The sequence below is a fragment of the Entelurus aequoreus genome, linkage group LG07, assembly GCF_033978785.1.
Source record: "Entelurus aequoreus isolate RoL-2023_Sb linkage group LG07, RoL_Eaeq_v1.1, whole genome shotgun sequence".
Classification (NCBI taxonomy): Eukaryota; Metazoa; Chordata; class Actinopteri; order Syngnathiformes; family Syngnathidae; genus Entelurus; species Entelurus aequoreus.
In genome coordinates, this window is record NC_084737.1 from 77,524,638 (window position 1) to 77,548,137 (window position 23,500).

At 41.4% G+C, this 23,500-nt stretch overlaps 1 protein-coding gene across 1 annotated transcript in view; it reads right to left on the reverse strand.

Annotated features, from left to right (window-relative positions):
* Positions 1-23,500, reverse strand: part of gabrd (gamma-aminobutyric acid type A receptor subunit delta) — a 99,789-nt gene that overhangs the window by 20,338 nt on the left and 55,951 nt on the right. Inside the window, exons 3-4 of the mRNA XM_062054509.1 lie at positions 21,731-21,798; positions 6,307-6,527 (exon numbers count right to left, since the gene is read on the reverse strand). Coding sequence (XP_061910493.1) covers positions 6,307-6,527; positions 21,731-21,798 — 289 coding nt within the window. The remainder of the gene's footprint in view (positions 1-6,306; positions 6,528-21,730; positions 21,799-23,500) is intronic.

Consider the following 23,500-nt stretch of genomic DNA (forward strand, 5'->3'; position numbering starts at 1 on the left):
CTCCAATCACTCTATCACATAAAGAAAAAGAGTTATAGAAAATATTGGAAATGTTCTTTACAAGTGTATGTAAACTTTTGATCGCAACTGTATATTACAATATATCTCTTACATGAGAAAATTAACACCATTTAAAAACCAATTTTAATTTGTTTTAATCGGCCACTTAATTCATCCAGCAGCTACACAATGATACAATTATATTATTGAATAGACGATATGTGTATTTTTTTTGTCTGACATTCCAAATATGTTGACATGCACACGGACAAAATTTTATTTCCCTCCATCGTCTGTCTTGTGCTTATCTGTTCCAATTTGCACACACACTCCGAAAGTCCTAAAGACAGATGCAAAACCGCAACTGCAGAACAGTTTTGGTCTTAATAAATCATTTTGTGAGTCCAAAATGATTTGCATCTCTTCCTACCAGTACTTCTTATCATGTCATGTACTGTCATTCTTAATATTTGTTCTAGATAAGCTTTTACGGAGCATTGCCTGGCCTTTCCAAGTCAAGGTTTATTTAAAAAGCACATTTAAAAACAACAGCTCAGTGCTGTACACGTTTTAGTATAGTTTAGTTCAGTTCCTCAGACTGGAAGTCTCTGCAGAGAGTGATGAGGACGGCGGAAAAGTTCATCAGGACTCCTCTTCCTTCTATCCAGGAGATGGCAAAAAGCCACTGCCTGACCAGGGCTCAGAAAATCTGCAGAGACTCCTCCCACCCCCACCAAGGACTGTTTTCACTGCTGGACTCTAGAAAGAGGTTCCGCAGCCTCCGTAGCAGAACCTACAGGTTCTGTAACAGCTTCTTCCCTCACGCCGTAAGACTCTTGAACGCATCATAATAATCCCCTCAATTCCCCCCAAAAACGGATTAACTCACTGGAATATAAAGACAATATAACATACATCCATAAACGTGGATGCATATGCATAAGTGCAGTAATCTATTTATTTATATCTGCACCTTATTGCTCTTTTATCCTGCACTACCTTGAGCTAATGCAGCGTTTCTCAAAGTGTGGGGCGCGCCCCACTGGTGGGGAATAGAGACATGACAGGTGGGGCGCGAGGAACAGGAGGAAATTTCACTTAAATTTTTTTTTTTTTTTTTTTATTATATTCTTAGATATTTTTTTTTTACTATGCTTTCATTTTCTATACACACTGTAAATCACTTTGTGATTCTGTCTGTGAAATCCGCTATATAAATAAATGTAAATTACTTATTTTTCCTGTAGGCTTTACATTTCTAGGTAGGAGCGAAAGTTTGACAGACACAGCAACAGTAACTAATGGGGGCGGGGCTAAGCGGAAGCTTTGTGAATGGCGAGTCACTGTGCGAGGATTTGCTGTTTTGCAAATACATAAAAAATAGAGCCACTGCTGATGAGCTGTTCAAGATAATGGACAGTTTCCTCAAAGAACACGACCTTAAATGGGAAAACGGTGTGGGCTTTTGCTCTGATGGCGCACAGACCATGGCAAAGTCAAGAAACGGGCTGCAGGCTCTAATAAAGAGGGTTGCGCCAAATGCGCATTGGACACACTGTGTGTCATTCACCGGGAAGCACTCGCGTCAAGGCAGCTCAGCCCCGAACTCAATGAGGTTTTAATAGTGGCAGTGTCAAGCCTGCAACCCCGATTTGAAAAGCGGTGCAGTGCAAAACAGGCTCATTGCAGCCACTAATGCTGGCGTACTGTAAAACTCATGTTCACTTGCCCTGTCTTGCCAAAATGCATTAGCTCCTCCTTTTTTTTTTTGCAAACATTGCAAAGTAGCACTTTTATTTTTATTTATCATTGAACTTGATGCAAGTTATTTGATTTATTATTGAACTTGATGCAAGTTATTTGATTTCTTATTGAACTTGATGCAAGTTATAACACTTTTTTTGATTTATTATTGAACTTGATGCAAGTTATAACACTTTTTTTTTATTTATTATTGAACTTGATGCAAGTTATAACACTTTTATTTGATTTATTATTGAACTTGATGCAAGTTATAACACTTTTGTTTTATTTATTATTGAACTTGATGCAAGTTATTTGATTTATTATTGAACTCGATGCAAGTTATAACACTTTTATTTGATTTATTATTGAACTTGATGCAAGTTATAACACTTTTTTTGATTTATTATTGAACTTGATGCAAGTTATAACACTTTTTTTGATTTATTATTAAACTTGATGCAAGTTATAACACTTTTTTTGATTTATTATAGAACTTGATGCAAGTTATAACACTTTTGTGTTATTTATTATTGAACTTGATGCAAGTTATTTCATTTGATATTGAACTTGATGCAAGTTATTTTATTTGATATTGAACTTGACGCAAGTTATACCACAGCTGCACAGTTATTTTATTTGTTATTGAACTTGATGTTATTTTATGTTATTGAGTTTGAATGTATAAAACTTGATGTTATAACATCAACTTGATGTTCAATAAATTTGAAAATGTTAAGCTTGGCATTAGCGTTCTGTTGGGGCGATGGGGGTAGGTGGGGCTTGAAAACTCCCCCTTGTCCAAAGTGGGGGATGACAAAAAAAGTTTGAGAACCACTGAGCTAATGCAACTAAATTATGTTCTTATCGGTACTGTAAGGTCCAAATTTGAATGACAATAAAAAGGAAGTCGAAAGTGTAATAATTACAAAAGTCAAAATTGATATGAAACAATTAAAAACATCAGACAGACTTAGAACAAACAAAAAATAAAATTGTGACAAAAACAAATGGAAATAAAACAAATACAAACTTAATACAAAAAGTTTTGCTGTTTTTTTGTTTTGTTTTTTAAGCCTCTTTTTTAAGCCTATAAATAAGACACAACTACTCAGCGCTACTTCCACAATATCTGGTATCAACCACCAGCAGAGTGGGTTTTAAGAATAGACTAAGAGAAGAAGTACTGTGGAAAGAGATTATTCTAGATTTTAGCAAATGTCATGACTGGTTTTATTGAATATTGACTATTTTATTGATTATGGGACAAGCAGCAGAAAATGGATGGATGGTACTTTTTCGTCACCTATTGTTTGTCTTTGGTACACTAATGTGTATATTATAGGCCAGTGGTTCTCAAATGGGGGTACGCGTACCCCTGGGGGTACTTGAAGGTATGCCAATGGGAACTTGAGATTTTTTAAAAATGTCTGTCAAAAAGAACTGTGAAAAGAAATGCAACAATGCAATATTCAGTGTTGACAGCTAGATTTTTGGTGGACATAAATTTAATATTGGTAGAATATTGATGTTAAAGATTTCTTTTTTTGTGAAGAAATGTTTAGAATTAAGTTCATGAATCCAGATGGATCTCTATTACAATCCCCAAAGACGGCACTTTAAGTTGATGATTACTTCTATGTGTAGAAATATTTATTTATAATTGAATCACTTGTTTATTTTTCAACAAGTGTTTAGTTATTTTTATATCTTTTTTTCCAAATAGTTCAAGAAAGACCACAACAAATGAGCAATATTTTGCACTGTTATACAATTTAATAAATCAGAAACTGATGACATAGTGCTGTATTTTACTTCTTTATCTCTTTTTTTCAACCAAAAATGCTTTGCTCTGATTAGGGGGTACTTGAATTAAAAAAAATGTTCACAGGGGGTACATCACTGAAAAAAGGTTGAGAACCACTGTTATAGGCTATTGGTTCTTTGTTCTATTTTTGCAAAATTATATATCTATTTTTATATTGTTTTTTTTAGCTTTGGTATGAACATTATTATGTAAACTCGAAGTTATTGGGTTTTTTTTGTTTTTTGTTGTTGCTATTTTTGTGTTACAACTGTGGAGGGAAAGTGTAGTCAGCGCTGCTTGTAGGAGGAAAAGTCACCGCCGCTGTCCATGGTACTGAAGACGAGCACCAGGGGGCAGGGGCATGTGCTGACGGCGAGACACAGCTGGCGAGTGATTAGATTTCACAGGTGGTACGTGTTCATCTAATCATCTGTTGTCTTTAACAGTAAGCAGCCGGGAGCAGGGGAGAGAGAGGATTGGGAGTGACGGCAACGTCACGACATGCTGAAAGACATTTTTGGAAAATCTTGTGTCAAACATTAAAACTTTGTTAAACCTGCACGCTTGGCTCTTGTGCCGCGTCTACAGTGGAGCTGCTAGGAAGCGACTTCCACAACAACATTTTATTATTGATCATGTTGTACTGCATTGTAACCTTTGGTTTTGTGATTGTGGGATGTTTTTTGCCTGGACCCCAGGAAGAATAGGCTCCACTGCGGTGTAGACTAACCGGGATCCTTAATAAACTAAACTCAACTAAACTAAACTTGTGTTTTTAACTATTCACCGTAACTCTGAGTAGGACGGCAACAATGCAACAAAACTGTTAACAACAATTACTCTTGCTTCTGGACTTCCATTCAGCTTGATGTAGATTTTACAGTTGGCGCTCCAAGTTCCCTGGATTTTTCCCTGCCTTCTCAAGTCGCGTGCTTTCTTGGCGATTCCAGCATTGCGTTTTGTGAGATGCTCATTCATGTACACATTTGTTCCCTTCAGCTTCTTTCCCTGTCTCAGCAATGCCATTTTAGATTTTCTGTTTACGAGTTTCACGAGTACGACTGGAGTGGCGTTGTTGTTTCTTCCGTTCAGTGGGATGCATGTTTCGATGGTATTAATGTCAATTTCAATTTCTTTTGATTGCAGAAAGTTGACCACTTGCTGTTCTGCTGAGACCATATCCATTTCATCAGGTTCACCTTCATTATTCACAGCTTTCGCATAGGATCTTGGTTTAATTCGGTGCCCTGTCACAATGATATCATTCATTCGTTTATCCTGATCCATTTCATCTATGATGTTCCTCAGCATGTTGTTGTCTTCTTGAAGGATCTTCATTTGTTTGCTCATTTCAGTGGCTTCTTTATTTCTGGAGTTGTTCTCTTTTTTCATTTCTTTAATTTCTTCTTTCATTTCTTTCATACCCTCTTTCCATCCATCAATCAATTTTTCCAATTTTTCTATCATTTCTTCTTTAAATTCCTGGAGTATTTTTTGTAGTATCCCTTCTTGAATCCCATCATGTCCTGTGCCCAGCTTCAAATCAGTCTTTCCAGTCAATCCTTTAACTTTTGGCATCGCGGCAGTCACTGACGTCAGTGCCTTATGTCTTAAGGGCAGTTACTTCTTTAGCGACTTGCGGCACTTTTAACTTGTTTTTTCAACAATTTCGTACTTTGCGCCGTTCAGAGATCAATTTGAGGTGTCAGCCTGTCAACTTGTATCACTCTGCGACGTCGGGATCACTTTAAAACAGCTGTAAACTCGCCGTAACTTTTGGTTGCTAGGCAACCGCTTTGAACTGCGGGAGGCGCCTTTGGTTTGAGGCTAACGGCTCTTCCACTCGCCTTATTTCAGCGTATCAGTGCCTCTCAACTGACCAAAATCAGATCGAAGATGCCAGGTGACTCTCCTGTGGCTGTGATCGCAAATCAGTGGTCAAATCAGTGGTCAAAATCTTCAGACTTAACAAAAACTCCGGTAGCAGAAGCGGAGCTTTTTTTCTTTGCGTCCTTTCTCATTGACAGGAAGTATATTGAGTAAAACATGCTTGAAACTAGAATATCAACTGATGCAAAGCTGTGTCATCAACACTCACAAGTATAAAACTTTTTAAAGTAATAATTTCTTACTTCAAGCATGAAAAAAAAAATCATGATGCCGAGCGCATATCATTATGTCAAGATAATGGCACTAGCATTTACTTCATTTAAGAATATTTTTCAACATATTGAGCAAAAAGGTCTTTTTTTTTCTACCAAGAAAAGTGCACTTGTTATTAGTGAGAATATACTTATTTTAAGGTATTTTTGGGTTCATTGAGGTTAGCTAATTTTACTTGTTTTGGAAAGTCTTGACAAGCCGAATTTTCTTGTTCTATAGGCAGATAATTTTGCTTAGTTCAAATAAAATACCCCTAATTTTTGTATTTTTTTTTTCTTGTTTTTGAACACTGACTTTTTGCAGTGCACAATGCACATTGCCAGCTGCCTTCTGGAATACATTGTGGTAGTCTACAACCACGCATTTCCAGTTGGATTTCCTCCAGTCCTCGCAATGTCAGCTTGAAAGACAGTAAAGAGTGTGCGGAGTTCGAGGTACCAGCTTAAAGACCGAAGTAAAAACTCCAGCGGTTGCCGTGGTAACCCTGTTTATTCGCCCGTCGTGGCGTGAATAACGGGGGATGAGGGACATCTGTGCGCTCGAGTTCTCCCCAAACATTTTTTTTTTTTTTTTTTTAAAAGCAGCCATGTTACCTGCTGCTGTACAGAATAACCCCGTTGGGCTGCAGGCGGATGAGTTTGTTCTCCACCGTGACGTCGTGGAACCAAGCGGATTTGGCGTTGACGATGAAGGTGTCGGGCAGCCAGAGCTTGTCCACGAAGCGACTGTCCAATCCCAGCGTCTTGTTTGTGTGGTTGTAGGACAGGCGGTCATCGTGCCAGCTTTGGCGCAGGAACACGGTCATGGTGTACTCCTGCCAAGAACACACACACACACACACACACACACACACATGCCTGAGTCATAGATGCACCAACAGTCTTGGTCTAGGTCTTGAAATAGAACCTTTGTGGTTTAACTGATGATTGAAGTGTACTTAGTTACAGTAACTCACATTACAGCAATTAATACATGTAATCCTTTCCTGGGACAATACAATAGAAATTAATTTAAATGTACTTTATAGAGTAGTCTGTGTACAGCTTGTATAGGGGTATATGTTTACTGCTGATCCCCAGTGCCAGCGGCACTCATGCAGCCCCATCATGATTCAACCGCCACTAGACTATTAGCCAGAAACATCTTGTTGGAATTCATGTTTTTTCCCAAAAAAGTGCCTGGCAGCACTCATGCAGCCCAAGGCCATGACACTACCACCACCATATTTGATTGTATGTATGAACCAATTAACTTGCTGCTTGCTTGTGTTGAAATTCTGGGTTTTTTTCTCAACGGACTGCTGATCACCAGTGCCAGCGGCACTCATGCAGCCCCAGACTGTGATGCTACCATCACTATTCTTGATTATTGGCATGACAAACTTATATTGATGCACCCTTGTGTTGGAACACAGACTCATCCTCAATGAACTGCTGATGACCAGTGCCAGCAGCACTCATGCAGTCCAAGGCCACGACACTACCACCACCATACTTCAGTTTTTTTTTTCTCTCAACGAACTGCTGATCACCAGTGCCAGCGGCACTCATGCAGCCCCAGACTGTGTTACTATCACCACCATTCTTGATTATTGGTATGACAAACTTATTTTGATGCACCCTTGTGTTGGAACACAGACTCATCCTCAATGAACTGCTGATGACCAGTGCCAGCAGCACTCATGCAGCCCAAGGCCATGACACTACCACCACCATACTTGGTTGCATGTATGAACCAATTAACTTGCTGCTTGCTTGTGTAGAAATTCTGGGTTTTTTTCTCAACGAACTGCTGATCACCAGTGCCAGCGGCACTCATGCAGCCCCAGACTGTGATGCTACCATCACTATTCTTGATTATTGGCATGACAAACTTATATTGATGCACCCTTGTGTTGGAACACAGACTCATCCTCAATGAACTGCTGATGACCAGTGCCAGCAGCACTCATGCAGTCCAAGGCCATGACACTACCACCACCATACTTCAGTTTTTTTTTTCTCTCAACGAACTGCTGATCACCAGTGCCAGCGGCACTCATGCAGCCCCAAACTGTGATACTATCACCACCATTCTTGATTATTGGTATGACAAACTTATATTGATGCACCCTTGCATTGGAACACAGACTCATCCTCAATGAACTGCTGATGACCAGTGCCAGCAGCACTCATGCAGCCCAAGGCCAAGACACTACCACCACCATACTTGATTGTATGTATGAACCAATTATCTCGCTGCTTGCTTGTGTTGAAATGTAGTTTTTTCTTTCTCTCAACGAACTGCTGATCACCAGTGCCAGCGGCACTCATGCAGCCCCAGACTGTGATGCTACCACCACCATTCTTGTTTATTGGTATGACAAACTTATATCGATGCACCCTTGTGTTGGAATACAGACTCATCCTCAATGAACTGCTGATGACCAGTGCCAGCAGCACTCATGCAGCCCAAGGCCAAGACACTACCACCGCCATACTTGGTTGTATGTATGAACCAATTAACTTGCTGCTTGCTTGTGTTGAAATTCTGGGTTTTTTTCTCTCAACGAACTGCTGATCACCAGTGCCAGCGGCACTCATGCAGCCCCAGACTGTGATGCTACCATCACTATTCTTGATTATTGGCATGACAAACTTATATTGATGCACCCTTGTGTTGGAATACACACTCATCCTCAATGAACTGCTGATGACCAGTGCCAGCAGCACTCATGCAGTCCAAGGCCATGACACTACCACCACCATACTTCAGTTTTTTTTTTCTCTCAACGAACTGCTGATCACCAGTGCCAACGGCACTCATGCAGCCCCAATCTGTGATACTATCACCACCATTCTTGATTATTGGTATGACAAACTTATATTGATGCACCCTTGTGTTGGAATACACACTCATCCTCAATGAACTGCTGATGACCAGTGCCAGCAGCACTCATGCAGTCCAAAGCCATGACACTACCACCGCCATACTTGGTTGTATGTATTAACATATTATCTTGCTGCTTGCTTGTGTTGAAATTATGTTATTTTTTTCTCTCAACGAACAGCTGATCACCAGTGCCAACGGCACTCATGCAGCCCCAATCTGTGATGCTATCACCACCATTCTTGATTATTGGTATGACAAACTTATATTGATGCACCCTTGTGTTGGAACACAGACTCATCCTCAATGAACTGCTGATGACCAGTGCCAGCAGCACTCATGCAGCCCAAGGCCAAGACACTACCACCACCATACTTGATTGTATGTATGAACCAATTATCTCGCTGCTTGCTTGTGTTGAAATTTAGTTTTTTCTTTCTCTCAACGAACTGCTGATCACCAGTGCCAGCGGCACTCATGCAGCCCCAGACTGTGATGCTACCACCACCATTCTTGATTATTGGTATGACAAGATTATATTGATGCACCCTTGTGTTGGAATACAGACTCATCCTCAATGAACTGCTGATGACCAGTGCCAGCAGCACTCATGCAGCCCAAGGCCAAGACACTACCACCACCATACTTCAGTTTTTTTTTTCTCTCAACGAACTGCTGATCACCAGTGCCAGCGGCACTCATGCAGCCCCAAACTGTGATACTATCACCACCATTCTTGATTATTGGTATGACAAACTTATATTGATGCACCCTTGTGTTGGAACACAGACTCATCCTCAATGAACTGCTGATGACCAGTGCCAGCAGCACTCATGCAGCCCAAGGCCATGACACTACCACCACCATACTTGATTGTATGTATGAACCAATTATCTCGCTACTTGCTTGTGTTGAAATTTAGTTTTTTCTTTCTCTCAACGAACTGCTGATCACCAGTGCCAGCGGCACTCATGCAGCCCCAGACTGTGATGCTACCACCACCATTCTTGTTTATTGGTATGACAAACTTATATTGATGCCCCCTTGTGTTGGAATACAGACTCCTGCTCAATGAACTGCTGATCACCATTGTCAGCGGCACTCATGCAGCCCCAGACTGTGATGCTACCACCACCATTCTTGATTATTGGTGTGACAAACTTATATCGATGCACCCTTGTGTTGGAATACAGACTCATCCTCAATGAACTGCTGATGACCAGTGCCAGCAGCACTCATGCAGCCCAAGGCCATGACACTACCACCACCATACTTCAGGTTTTTTGTCTCTCAACGAACTGCTGATCACCAGTGCCAGTGGCACTCATGCAGCCCCAGACTGTGATGCTACCACCACCATTCTTGATTATTGGTGTGACAAACTTATATTGATGCACCCTTGTGTTGGAACACAGACTCATCCTCAATGAACTGCTGATGACCAGTGCCAGCAGCACTCATGCAGCCCAAGGCCAAGACACTACCACCACCATACTTGGTTGTATGTATGAACCAATTATCTCGCTACTTGCTTGTGTTGAAATGTAGTTTTTTTTTCTCTCAACGAACTGCTGATCACCAGTGCCAGCGGCACTCATGCAGCCCCAGACTGTGATGCTACCACCACCATCCTTGATTATTGGTGTGACAAACTTATATCGATGCACCCTTGTGTTGGAATACAGACTCATCCTCAATGAACTGCTGATGACCAGTCCCAGCAGCACTCATGCAGCCCAAGGCCATGACACTACCAACACCAAACTTGATTGTATGTATGAACCAATTATCTCGCTGCTTGCTTGTGTTGAAATTCAGTTTTTTTTTTCTCAACGAACTGCCGATCATCAGTGCCAGCGGCACTCATGCAGCCCCAGACTGTGATGCTACCATCACTATTCTTGATTATTGGCATGACAAACTTATATTGATGCACCCTTGTGTTGGAATACACACTCATCCTCAATGAACTGCTGATGACCAGTGCCAGCAGCACTCATGCAGTCCAAGGCCATGACACTACCACCACCATACTTCAGTTTTTTTTTCTCTCAATGAACTGCTGATCACCAGTGCCAGCGGCACTCATGCAGCCCCAAACTGTGATACTATCACCACCATTCTTGATTATTGGTATGACAAACTTATATTGATGCACCCTTGTGTTGGAACACAGACTCATCCTCAATGAACTGCTGATGACCAGTTCCAGCAGCACTCATGCAGCCCAAGGCCAAGACACTACCACCACCATACTTGATTGTATGTATGAACCAATTATCTCGCTGCTTGCTTGTGTTGAAATTTAGTTTTTTCTTTCTCTCAATGAACTGCTGATCACCAGTGCCAGCGGCACTCATGCAGCCCCAGACTGTGATGCTACCACCACCATTCTTGTTTATTGGTATGACAAACTTATATTGATGCCCCCTTGTGTTGGAATACAGACTCCTGCTCAATGAACTGCTGATCACCATTGTCAGCGGCACTCATGCAGCCCCAGACTGTGATGCTACCACCACCATTCTTGATTATTGGTGTGACAAACTTATATCGATGCACCCTTGTGTTGGAATACAGACTCATCCTCAATGAACTGCTGATGACCAGTGCCAGCAGCACTCATGCAGCCCAAGGCCATGACACTACCACCACCATACTTCAGGTTTTTTGTCTCTCAACGAACTGCTGATCACCAGTGCCAGTGGCACTCATGCAGCCCCAGACTGTGATGCTACCACCACCATTCTTGATTATTGGTGTGACAAACTTATATTGATGCACCCTTGTGTTGGAACACAGACTCATCCTCAATTAACTGCTGATGACCAGTGCCAGCAGCACTCATGCAGCCCAAGGCCAAGACACTACCACCACCATACTTGATTGTATGTATGAACCAATTATCTCGCTGCTTGCTTGTGTTGAAATTTAGTATTTTTTTTCTCTCAACGAACTGCTGATCACCAGTGCCAGCGGCACTCATGCAGCCACCACCATTCTTGATTATTAGTATGACCAAGTTATGTTGATGCATACTTGTGTTGGAATTCAGACTTATCCTCAACGAACTGCCGATGACCAGTGCCAGCAGCACTCATGCACACTACCACCACTTTATTGTAGTCCAGGACACAATTATATTGCTATAATTATGTTTTCCAATAATGAAGTGCTGATCCCCAGTGCCGTCAGCACTCATGCATCCCCATACTATGTTACTACAAACACACAAATGTTGGGAAGACACAAATATATTGTCACTCACTTGTGTTAGAATTCATATTTTTCCCTAAATGAACTGCTGATCCCCCGTGCCAGCAGCACTCGTGCAGCTCCAAGCCGTGACATTACTACCACCACTCTTCTTGATTAATTGGTATGACAAAGTTATATTGATGCATACTTGTGTTGGAATTCAGACTTATTGTCAATGAACTTCTGATGACTAGTGCCTACAGCACTCATGCATACTACCACCACTTTATTGTAGTCAAGAACACAATTCTATTGCTTCTCACTTGTGTTGGAATTCATAATTTCCCTTAATAAAGTGCTGGTCCCCAGTGCCGGCAGCACTCATGCAGCCCCATACAATGATACTACCAACAATCAAATGTAGGGAAGACACAAATATATTGTCACTCACTTGTGTTGGAATTCATATTTTTCCCTAAATGAACTGCTGATCATCAGTGCCGGCAGCACTCATGCATACTACCACCACTTTATTGTAGTCCGGAACACAATTATATTGCTTCTCACTTGCATTGGAACTCATATTTTCCCTTAAAGAAGTGCTGATCCCCAGTGCCGGCAGCACTCATGCAGCCCCAGGCCGTGACACTACTACCTCCACTTTTCTTGTTTGTATGTACTGTATGACACAAAGGTGTTGCTGCATATTTTTGTTGGAATTCAGGTTTTTCCTCCAGTGAACTGCTGATTACCAGTGCCCACAGCACTCATGCAGCCCCAGACTGTGATACTACCACCATTTAATTGTAGTACAGAACTCATTTATATCACTGTTCACTTGTGTTGGAATTCATATTTTCCCTCAATGAAATCGCTGATCCCCAGTGCTGGCAGCACTTGTGCAGCCCCAGGCTATGACACCATTCTTGATTCTAGGTATGACACAGTTACAATGCTACTCACTTGTGTTGGAATTCTTATTTTCCCTCGATGAAATCGCTGATCCCCAGTGCTGGCAGCACTCGTGCAGCCCCAGGCTATGACACCATTCTTGATTCTAGGTATGACACAATTATAATGCTGCTCATTTGTGTTGGAATTCATATTTTCCGTCAATTAACTCGCTGACCCCCAGTGCTGGCAGCACTCGTGCAGCCCCAGGCTATGACACCATTCTTGATTCTAGGTATGACACAATTATAATGCTGCTCACTTGTGTTGGAATTCATATTTTCCGTCAATTAAATCGCTGACCCCCAGTGCTGGCAGCACTCGTGCAGCCCCAGGCTATGACACCATTCTTGATTCTAGGTATGACACAATTATAATGCTCCTCACTTGTGTTGGAATTCATATTTTCCCTCAATGAACTGCTGATCCTCAGTGCTGGCAGCACTCGTGCAGCCCCAGGCTATGACACCATTCTTGATTCTAGGTATGACACTATTATAATGCTGCTCATTTGTGTTGGAATTCATATTTTCCGTCAATTAAATCGCTGACCCCCAGTGCTGGCAGCACTCGTGCAGCCCCAGGCTATGACACCATTCTTGATTCTAGGTATGACACAATTATAATACTGCTCACTTGTGTTGGAATTCATATTTTCCGTCAATTAAATCGCTGACCCCCAGTGCTGGCAGCACTCGTGCAGCCCCAGGCTATGACACCATTCTTGATTCTAGGTATGACACAATTATAATGCTGCTCACTTGTGTTGGAATTCATATTTTCCGTCAATTAAATCGCTGACCCCCAGTGCTGGCAGCATTCGTGCAGCCCCAGGCTATGACACCATTCTTGATTCTAGGTATGACACAATTATAATGCTGCTCATTTGTGTTGGAATTCATATTTTCCGTCAATTAAATCGCTGACCCCCAGTGCTGGCAGCACTCGTGCAGACCCAGGCTATGACACCATTCTTGATTCTAGGTATGACACAATTATAATGCTCCTCACTTGTGTTGGAATTCATATTTTCCCTCAATGGACTGCTGATCCTCAGTGCTGGCAGCACTCGTGCAGCCCCAGGCTATGACACCATTCTTGATTCTAGGTATGACACAATTATAATGCTGCTCACTTGTGTTGGAATTCATATTTTCCGTCAATTAAATCGCTGACCCCCAGTGCTGGCAGCACTCGTGCAGCCCCAGGCTATGACACCATTCTTGATTCTAGGTATGACACAATTATAATGCTCCTCACTTGTGTTGGAATTCATATTTTCCCTCAATGGACTGCTGATCCTCAGTGCTGGCAGCACTCGTGCAGCCCCAGGCTATGACACCATTCTTGATTCTAGGTATGACACTATTATAATGCTGCTCATTTGTGTTGGAATTCATATTTTCCCTCAATGAACTGCTGATCCTCAGTGCTGGCAGCACTCGTGCAGCCCCAGGCTATGACACCATTCTTGATTCTAGGTATGACACAATTATAATACTGCTCACTTGTGTTGGAATTCATATTTTCCGTCAATTAAATCGCTGACCCCCAGTGCTGGCAGCACTCGTGCAGCCCCAGGCTATGACACCATTCTTGATTCTAGGTATGACACAATTATAATGCTGCTCACTTGTGTTGGAATTCATATTTTCCGTCAATTAAATCGCTGACCCCCAGTGCTGGCAGCACTCGTGCAGCCCCAGGCTATGACACCATTCTTGATTCTAGGTATGACACAATTATAATGCTGCTCATTTGTGTTGGAATTCATATTTTCCGTCAATTAAATCGCTGACCCCCAGTGCTGGCAGCACTCGTGCAGCCCCAGGCTATGACACCATTCTTGATTCTAGGTATGACACAATTATAATGCTCCTCACTTGTGTTGGAATTCATATTTTCCCTCAATGAACTGCTGATCCTCAGTGCTGGCAGCACTCGTGCAGCCCCAGGCTATGACACCATTCTTGATTCTAGGTATGACACTATTATAATGCTGCTCATTTGTGTTGGAATTCATATTTTCCGTCAATTAAATCACTGATCCCCAGTGCTGGCAGCACTCGTGCAGCCCCAGGCTATGACACCATTCTTGATTCTAGGTATGACACAATTATAATGCTGCTCATTTGTGTTGGAATTCATATTTTCCGTCAATTAACTCGCTGACCCCCAGTGCTGGCAGCACTCGTGCAGCCCCAGGCTATGACACCATTCTTGATTCTAGGTATGACACAATTATAATGCTGCTCACTTGTGTTGGAATTCATATTTTCCGTCAATTAAATCGCTGACCCCCAGTGCTGGCAGCACTCGTGCAGCCCCAGGCTATGACACCATTCTTGATTCTAGGTATGACACAATTATAATGCTCCTCACTTGTGTTGGAATTCATATTTTCCCTCAATGAACTGCTGATCCTCAGTGCTGGCAGCACTCGTGCAGCCCCAGGCTATGACACCATTCTTGATTCTAGGTATGACACTATTATAATGCTGCTCATTTGTGTTGGAATTCATATTTTCCGTCAATTAAATCGCTGACCCCCAGTGCTGGCAGCACTCGTGCAGCCCCAGGCTATGACACCATTCTTGATTCTAGGTATGACACAATTATAATACTGCTCACTTGTGTTGGAATTCATATTTTCCGTCAATTAAATCGCTGACCCCCAGTGCTGGCAGCACTCGTGCAGCCCCAGGCTATGACACCATTCTTGATTCTAGGTATGACACAATTATAATGCTGCTCACTTGTGTTGGAATTCATATTTTCCGTCAATTAAATCGCTGACCCCCAGTGCTGGCAGCATTCGTGCAGCCCCAGGCTATGACACCATTCTTGATTCTAGGTATGACACAATTATAATGCTGCTCATTTGTGTTGGAATTCATATTTTCCGTCAATTAAATCGCTGACCCCCAGTGCTGGCAGCACTCGTGCAGACCCAGGCTATGACACCATTCTTGATTCTAGGTATGACACAATTATAATGCTCCTCACTTGTGTTGGAATTCATATTTTCCCTCAATGGACTGCTGATCCTCAGTGCTGGCAGCACTCGTGCAGCCCCAGGCTATGACACCATTCTTGATTCTAGGTATGACACAATTATAATGCTGCTCACTTGTGTTGGAATTCATATTTTCCGTCAATTAAATCGCTGACCCCCAGTGCTGGCAGCACTCGTGCAGCCCCAGGCTATGACACCATTCTTGATTCTAGGTATGACACAATTATAATGCTCCTCACTTGTGTTGGAATTCATATTTTCCCTCAATGGACTGCTGATCCTCAGTGCTGGCAGCACTCGTGCAGCCCCAGGCTATGACACCATTCTTGATTCTAGGTATGACACTATTATAATGCTGCTCATTTGTGTTGGAATTCATATTTTCCCTCAATGAACTGCTGATCCTCAGTGCTGGCAGCACTCGTGCAGCCCCAGGCTATGACACCATTCTTGATTCTAGGTATGACACAATTATAATACTGCTCACTTGTGTTGGAATTCATATTTTCCGTCAATTAAATCGCTGACCCCCAGTGCTGGCAGCACTCGTGCAGCCCCAGGCTATGACACCATTCTTGATTCTAGGTATGACACAATTATAATGCTGCTCACTTGTGTTGGAATTCATATTTTCCGTCAATTAAATCGCTGACCCCCAGTGCTGGCAGCACTCGTGCAGCCCCAGGCTATGACACCATTCTTGATTCTAGGTATGACACAATTATAATGCTGCTCATTTGTGTTGGAATTCATATTTTCCGTCAATTAAATCGCTGACCCCCAGTGCTGGCAGCACTCGTGCAGCCCCAGGCTATGACACCATTCTTGATTCTAGGTATGACACAATTATAATGCTCCTCACTTGTGTTGGAATTCATATTTTCCCTCAATGAACTGCTGATCCTCAGTGCTGGCAGCACTCGTGCAGCCCCAGGCTATGACACCATTCTTGATTCTAGGTATGACACTATTATAATGCTGCTCATTTGTGTTGGAATTCATATTTTCCGTCAATTAAATCACTGACCCCCAGTGCTGGCAGCACTCGTGCAGCCCCAGGCTATGACACCATTCTTGATTCTAGGTATGACACAATTATAATGCTGCTCACTTGTGTTGGAATTCATATTTTCCGTCAATTAAATCGCTGACCCCCAGTGCTGGCAGCACTCGTGCAGCCCCAGGCTATGACACCATTCTTGATTCTAGGTATGACACAATTATAATGCTGCTCACTTGTGTTGGAATTCATATTTTCCGTCAATTAAATCGCTGACCCCCAGTGCTGGCAGCACTCGTGCAGCCCCAGGCTATGACACCATTCTTGATTCTAGGTATGACACAATTATAATGCTCCTCACTTGTGTTGGAATTCATATTTTCCCTCAATGAACTGCTGATCCTCAGTGCTGGCAGCACTCGTGCAGCCCCAGGCTATGACACCATTCTTGATTCTAGGTATGACACTATTATAATGCTGCTCATTTGTGTTGGAATTCATATTTTCCCTCAATTAAATCGCTGACCCCCAGTGCTGGCAGCACTCGTGCAGCCCCAGGCTATGACACCATTCTTGATTCTAGGTATGACACAATTATAATGCTGCTCACTTGTGTTGGAATTCATATTTTCCGTCAATTAAATCGCTGACCCCCAGTGCTGGCAGCACTCGTGCAGCCCCAGGCTATGACACCATTCTTGATTCTAGGTATGACACAATTATAATGCTGCTCACTTGTGTTGGAATTCATATTTTCAGTCAATTAAATCGCTGACAACCCAGTGCTGGCAGCACTCGTGCAGCCCCAGGCTATGACACCATTCTTGATTCTAGGTATGACACAATTATAATGCTCCTCACTTGTGTTGGAATTCATATTTTCCCTCAATGGACTGCTGATCCTCAGTGCTGGCAGCACTCGTGCAGCCCCAGGCTATGACACCATTCTTGATTCTAGGTATGACACAATTATAATGCTGCTCATTTGTGTTGGAATTCATATTTTCCGTCAATTAAATCGCTGACCCCCAGTGCTGGCAGCACTCGTGCAGCCCCAGGCTATGACACCATTCTTGATTCTAGGTATGACACAATTATAATGCTGCTCACTTGTGTTGGAATTCATATTTTCCGTCAATTAAATCGCTGACCCCCAGTGCTGGCAGCACTCGTGCAGCCCCAGGCTATGACACCATTCTTGATTCTAGGTATGACACAATTATAATGCTCCTCACTTGTGTTGGAATTCATATTTTCCCTCGATGAACTGCTGATCCTCAGTGCTGGAAGCACTCATGCAGCCCCAGCTCCTGACACTACTACCGCCACGCTTGATCGTAGGCGAGACACAATTATCTCGCTGCCCTTTTGTGTTGGAATTCATGTTTTCTCTCAATGAACCGCAGCTCCCCCAGTGATGGCTGATGTCATGCAGCCCCAGACCCCTGACGCTACTACCACTGTGCGTGATTGTAGGCAAGACACAATTATCTTGCTACTCACGTGTTTTGGAATTCATTTTTAACCACGGCACCCCAGTGCCGGAAGCACTCGTGCAGCCCTAAACTGTGACACTACTATCACCACACTTCCCTCTGGCCCAGAAACAATTATCTCGCTACTCATTTGTGTTAGAATTCATTTTTTTCCAAAACGCCGACACAATTATCCTGCTACTCACGTGTGTCGGAATGTATATTCCCCCCCTCGCAGCAGCACTCATGCAGTCCCAAACCATGACGCTAGTACCACCATACTTAACTGTAGGCAAGACACAATTGTTTTACCAGCTATAGACACACTATTGGCTGTGTTTCAGTGGGTAGTACACCTTTACCGCCATGCAAGCTGTACACTGACTACTCTAAAATATTTGCAAGTTTCCTTGCTATAGTATGGTCCCTTAAGAAGATGCACTGGAATGAAAATGTTTGCTGAAATGTAAGGACTACCTAATTTTACGACTAAAACACCCATATAAGCTGGCAAATATGATTCCTTCTTAATTTACTCTTTTTTCATTTATTTACGAGACCAAGCAGTTTATTCATATTCTAGCCCAGGGGTGTCAAAAGTACGGCCCGGGGGCCGGATCAGGCCCGCGAACAGGTGTTATCCAGCCCGCGGGATGAGTTAGCCAAGCATAAAAATTAACCTGCAATTTTTGAATGAAAGAAAGAGCTGTTCTAAATGTGTCCACTAGATGTCGCCATCAGTCGAGGAACATGATCAAACTACATAAATAACATACTGTAATTTGATTTTTGATATAATTTTTTTATCTTGATAGATTGAAAATTAACACCAATGAGTTGACTGATGAAAATGATCACATAATTTATTCAGAAAATATAAATAACATTAATATTTTTAATAATATAAAAAAAATGGATAGATGTTGATAGCCCAACTCATACTGACTGGTACACACAAGCTATGGAGATGATATCAGTAGAAAAAAACTGCATTTAGTTTAGATAATAATCAGTCATATTTTGGAATATGGAATCCATTATTTAAATTTGTTTTAACTATTAAATGAACCAAAAATATGACTTATTTTATCTGTGTAGAAAATATTGGACACAATGTGTTGTCAAGCTGATGAGATGTGATGCAAGTGTAAGCCACTGTGACACTATTGTTCTTTTTTTTTCTAATGTTTTTATTTTTTATAAATGGCTGTAGTGATAATGTCAATGAGCGATTTCTAATCACTGCTATGTTGGAATTGTTATTAATATTGATACTGTTGTTGATAATATTCATTTTTGTTTGACTGCTTTTGGATTGTTTTGTGTCATGTTTGTGAAGTGAATTATATTTATATAGCGCTTTTTCTCTAGTGACTCAAAGCGCTTTACATAATGAAACCCAATATCTAAGTTAAATTTAAACCAGTGTGGGTGGCCCTGGAAGCAAGTGGGTAAAGTGTCTTGCCCAAGGACACAATGGCAGTGACTAGGATGGCGGAAGCGGGGATCAAACCTGCAACCCTCAAGTTGCTGGCACGACCGCTCTACCAACCGAGCTATACCGCCCCATGTGTGTGTGTCTTCCCAATGTCTCTGTTGATTGCTATTCTGAATGTTGCTGGGTCGGGTTTGGTTTTGGTTTTGGAATTGCATTATTATGGTATTGTTGTGTATTGTTTTGTTGGATTGATTAATAACAAATGGGAAAAAAATAAAATAAATAAATGAATAAATAAAAAAAACAAAAATTAAAAATAAAATTAAAAAAGAAAATATAAATAACGAAAAATAAAGTATATATATATATATACTATTAACCGGGGGGAAAAATAAAAATAAAAAAAAACATTTTGATTTGTACAATTTCAGAATGTGCTTGCCCCATTTTTAAAGGCCTACTGAAATGAAATTGTTTTATTTAAACGGGGATAGCAGATCCATTCTATGTGTCATACTTGATCATTTCGCGATATTGCCATATTTTTGCTGAAAGGATTTAGTATAGAAAAACGACGATAAAGTTCGCAACTTTTGGTCGCTGATAAAAAAAAAGCCTTGCCTGTACCGGAAGTAGCGTGACGTCACAGGAGGAAGGATTACTCACAATTCCCCGTTGTTTACAATGGAGCGAGAGAGATTCGGACCGAGAAAGCGACGGTTACCCCATTAATTTAAGCGAGGATGAAAGATTCGTGGATGAGGAACGTTAGAGTGAAGGACTAGAGTGCAGTGCAGGGTGTATCTTTTTTCGCTCTGACCGTAACTTAGGTACAAGGGTTCATTGGATTCCACACTTTCTCCTTTTTCTATTGTGGATCACGGATTTGTATTTCAAACCACCTCGGATACTATATCCTCTTGAAAATGAGAGTCGAGAACGCAAAATGGACATTCACAGTGACTTTTATCTCCACGACAATACATCGGCGAAGCTCTTTAGCTACAGAGCTAACGTGATATCATCAGGCTCAAATGCAGATAGAAACAAAATTGACAGAAGATCAACAATACTATTAAACCATGAACATGTAAATACACGGTTAATAATTTCCAGCTTGGCGAAGCTTAACAATTGAAGCTAACTTAGCCACGGAGCGGCGGCGGGCGTTGTAGCTTTCGACGACACCCCGGCCGCCATCAGAGTCGGCAAGAAACATATATTTCCCCAAAGTTACGTACGTGACATGCACATAGCGACACGCACGTACGGGCAAGCGATCAAATGTTTGGAAGCCAAAGCTGTACTCACGGTAGCGCGTCTGCTATCCAGCTCAAACAGAACACAACTTCCTGGTGTTGGTGTTGCTACAGCCAGCCGCTAATAAACCGATCGCACCTACAACTTTCTTCTTTGCAGTCTCCATTGTTCATTAAACAAATTGCAAAAGATTCACCAACACAGATGTCCAGAATACTGTGGAATTTTGGGATGAAAACAGAGCTTTTTGTATTGGATTCAATGGTGTCCGAATACTTCCGTATCAACCATTGACGTCACGCGCATACGTCATCATACATAGACGTTTTCAAACGGAAGTGTGGCTGGAAATTTAAAATTGCATTTTATAAGTTAACCCGGCCGTATTGGCATGTGTTGCAATGTTAAGATTTCATCATTGATATATAAACTATCAGACTGCGTGGTCGGTAGTAGTGGCTTTTAGTAGGCCTTTAAACAAAGAAAACAATCTGATGTTGTCTTTATTTTTAAGTTATCGTGCCGTGATTTTACCAGTCCGGCCATCTTGGGAGTTGATTTTTCTCCATGTGGCCCCCCCATCTAAAATGAGTTTGACACCCTTTTTCTAGCCTTTACAGACAAATAGATGTTCTATAGATATAAATGCACATGTTATAATCCTACAAATGCAACATGTGTTTACTACCACTCACAGTCATCAACGATTCAATAAACGTGACTGCTTCTATCCAAGCCGTCAAGTGGGATAAACTAAAAATATCCAATATTTGTGATTTTTGCTGTGTGGTGAGGAGAGGCTGGACGTTACCATGTTGGCTTCGGAGATGTGATCAATGCTGGCCACTTCGATAGCCATGGATACGTTCACGGGCGGACCTGCAGGGTGAGACGTTAAAGCAGGAAAACAAACACTTTTTGCAACTCTCCTTCCGAGCAAGCTTAGCCTGCATCCTTGCTCCCTTCGAGGCCTCCTATATCTCCAACAGTGCATAGGCATGATCCGGTTGTACCATGCTAAGTGGCACGTCACGCTGCGGGCCGTCATAAACAGCACTGAGATGCCGCGGCCTCACATTACACACACACGCACACACAGCATTATCCACATTTTGCAGCTTGCCATATGATTAGTATAGAGGACACCTGCAAGGCTGGAGGGCACAAACTGATGCTGAATAGAAAGGCTATTTAGGCTGAACATTAAGGAATCATCCATTGCCATCCCCTCATCATTTCACACATTCCTCTAATTCAGGGGTCACCAACCTTTTTGAAAGCAAGAGCTACTTCTTGGGTACTGATTAATGCGAAGGGCTACCAGTTTGATACACACTTAAATAAATTGCCAGAAATAGCCAATTTGCTCAATTCACCTTTAACTCTATGTTATTATTAATAATTAGTGATATTTACACTTAATTGAACGGTTTAAAAGAGGAGAAAACACCAAAAAAATGACAATTAAATTTTGAAACAGCTTATTTTCAATTTCGACTCTTTAAAATTCGACATTCAACCGAAAAAAAGGAGAAAAACTAGCTAATTCGAATCTTTTTATGGAACATCATTAGTAATTTTTCCTGATTAAGATTAATTTTAGAATTTTGATGACATGTTTTGAATAGGTTAAAATCCAATCTACACTTTGTTAGAATATATAACAAATTGGACCAAGCTATATTTCTAACAAAGACAAATCATTATTTCTTCTAGATTTTCCAGAACAAAAATTTTAAAATAAATTCAAAAGACTTTGAAATAACATTTAAATTTGATTCTACAGATTTTCTAGATTTGCCAGAATAATTTCTTTGAATTTTAATCATAATAAGTTTGAAGAAATATTTCACAAATATTCTTCGTCGAAAAAACAGAAGCTAAAATGAAGAATTAAATTTAAAAAAATTTATTATTCTTTACAATAAAAAAAATAAATTTACTTGAACATTGATTTAAATTGTCAGGAAAGAAGAGGAAGGAATTTAAAAGGTAAAAAGGTATATGTGTTTAAACATCCTAAAATAATTTTTAAGGTTGTATTTTTTCTCTAAAATTGTCTTTCTGAAAGTTATAAGAAGCAAAGTAAAAAAAATAATGAGTTTATTTAAACAAGTGAAGACCAAGTCTTTAAAATATTTTCTTGGATTTTCAAATTCTATTTGAGTTTTGTCTCTCTTAGAATTAAAAATGTCGAGCAAAGCGAGACCAGCTTGCTAGTAAATAAATAAAATTTAAAAAATAGAGGCAGCTCACTGGTAAGTGCTGCTATTTGATCTATTTTTAAGAACAGGCCAGCGGGCTACTCATCTGGTCCTTACGGGCTACCTGGTGCCCGCGGGCACCGCGTTGGTGACCCCTGCTCTAATTGTTTATGTCAAGTCAAACTCCAACTGGTCGTAGTACTTTGACTCATGCAGAGTATGCATGTGTACGACACTGCGCGAGGTCATGTGATGCATTCACAAGCAGGCCTGTATGGATGTGCACGGACTCACGCGGCGTACAGTGGAACCTTGAAAGCTGGCAAATGTCCGAAAACTTACGCTCAGCGAGTGTTTACGCGAGTCAATACACTTTT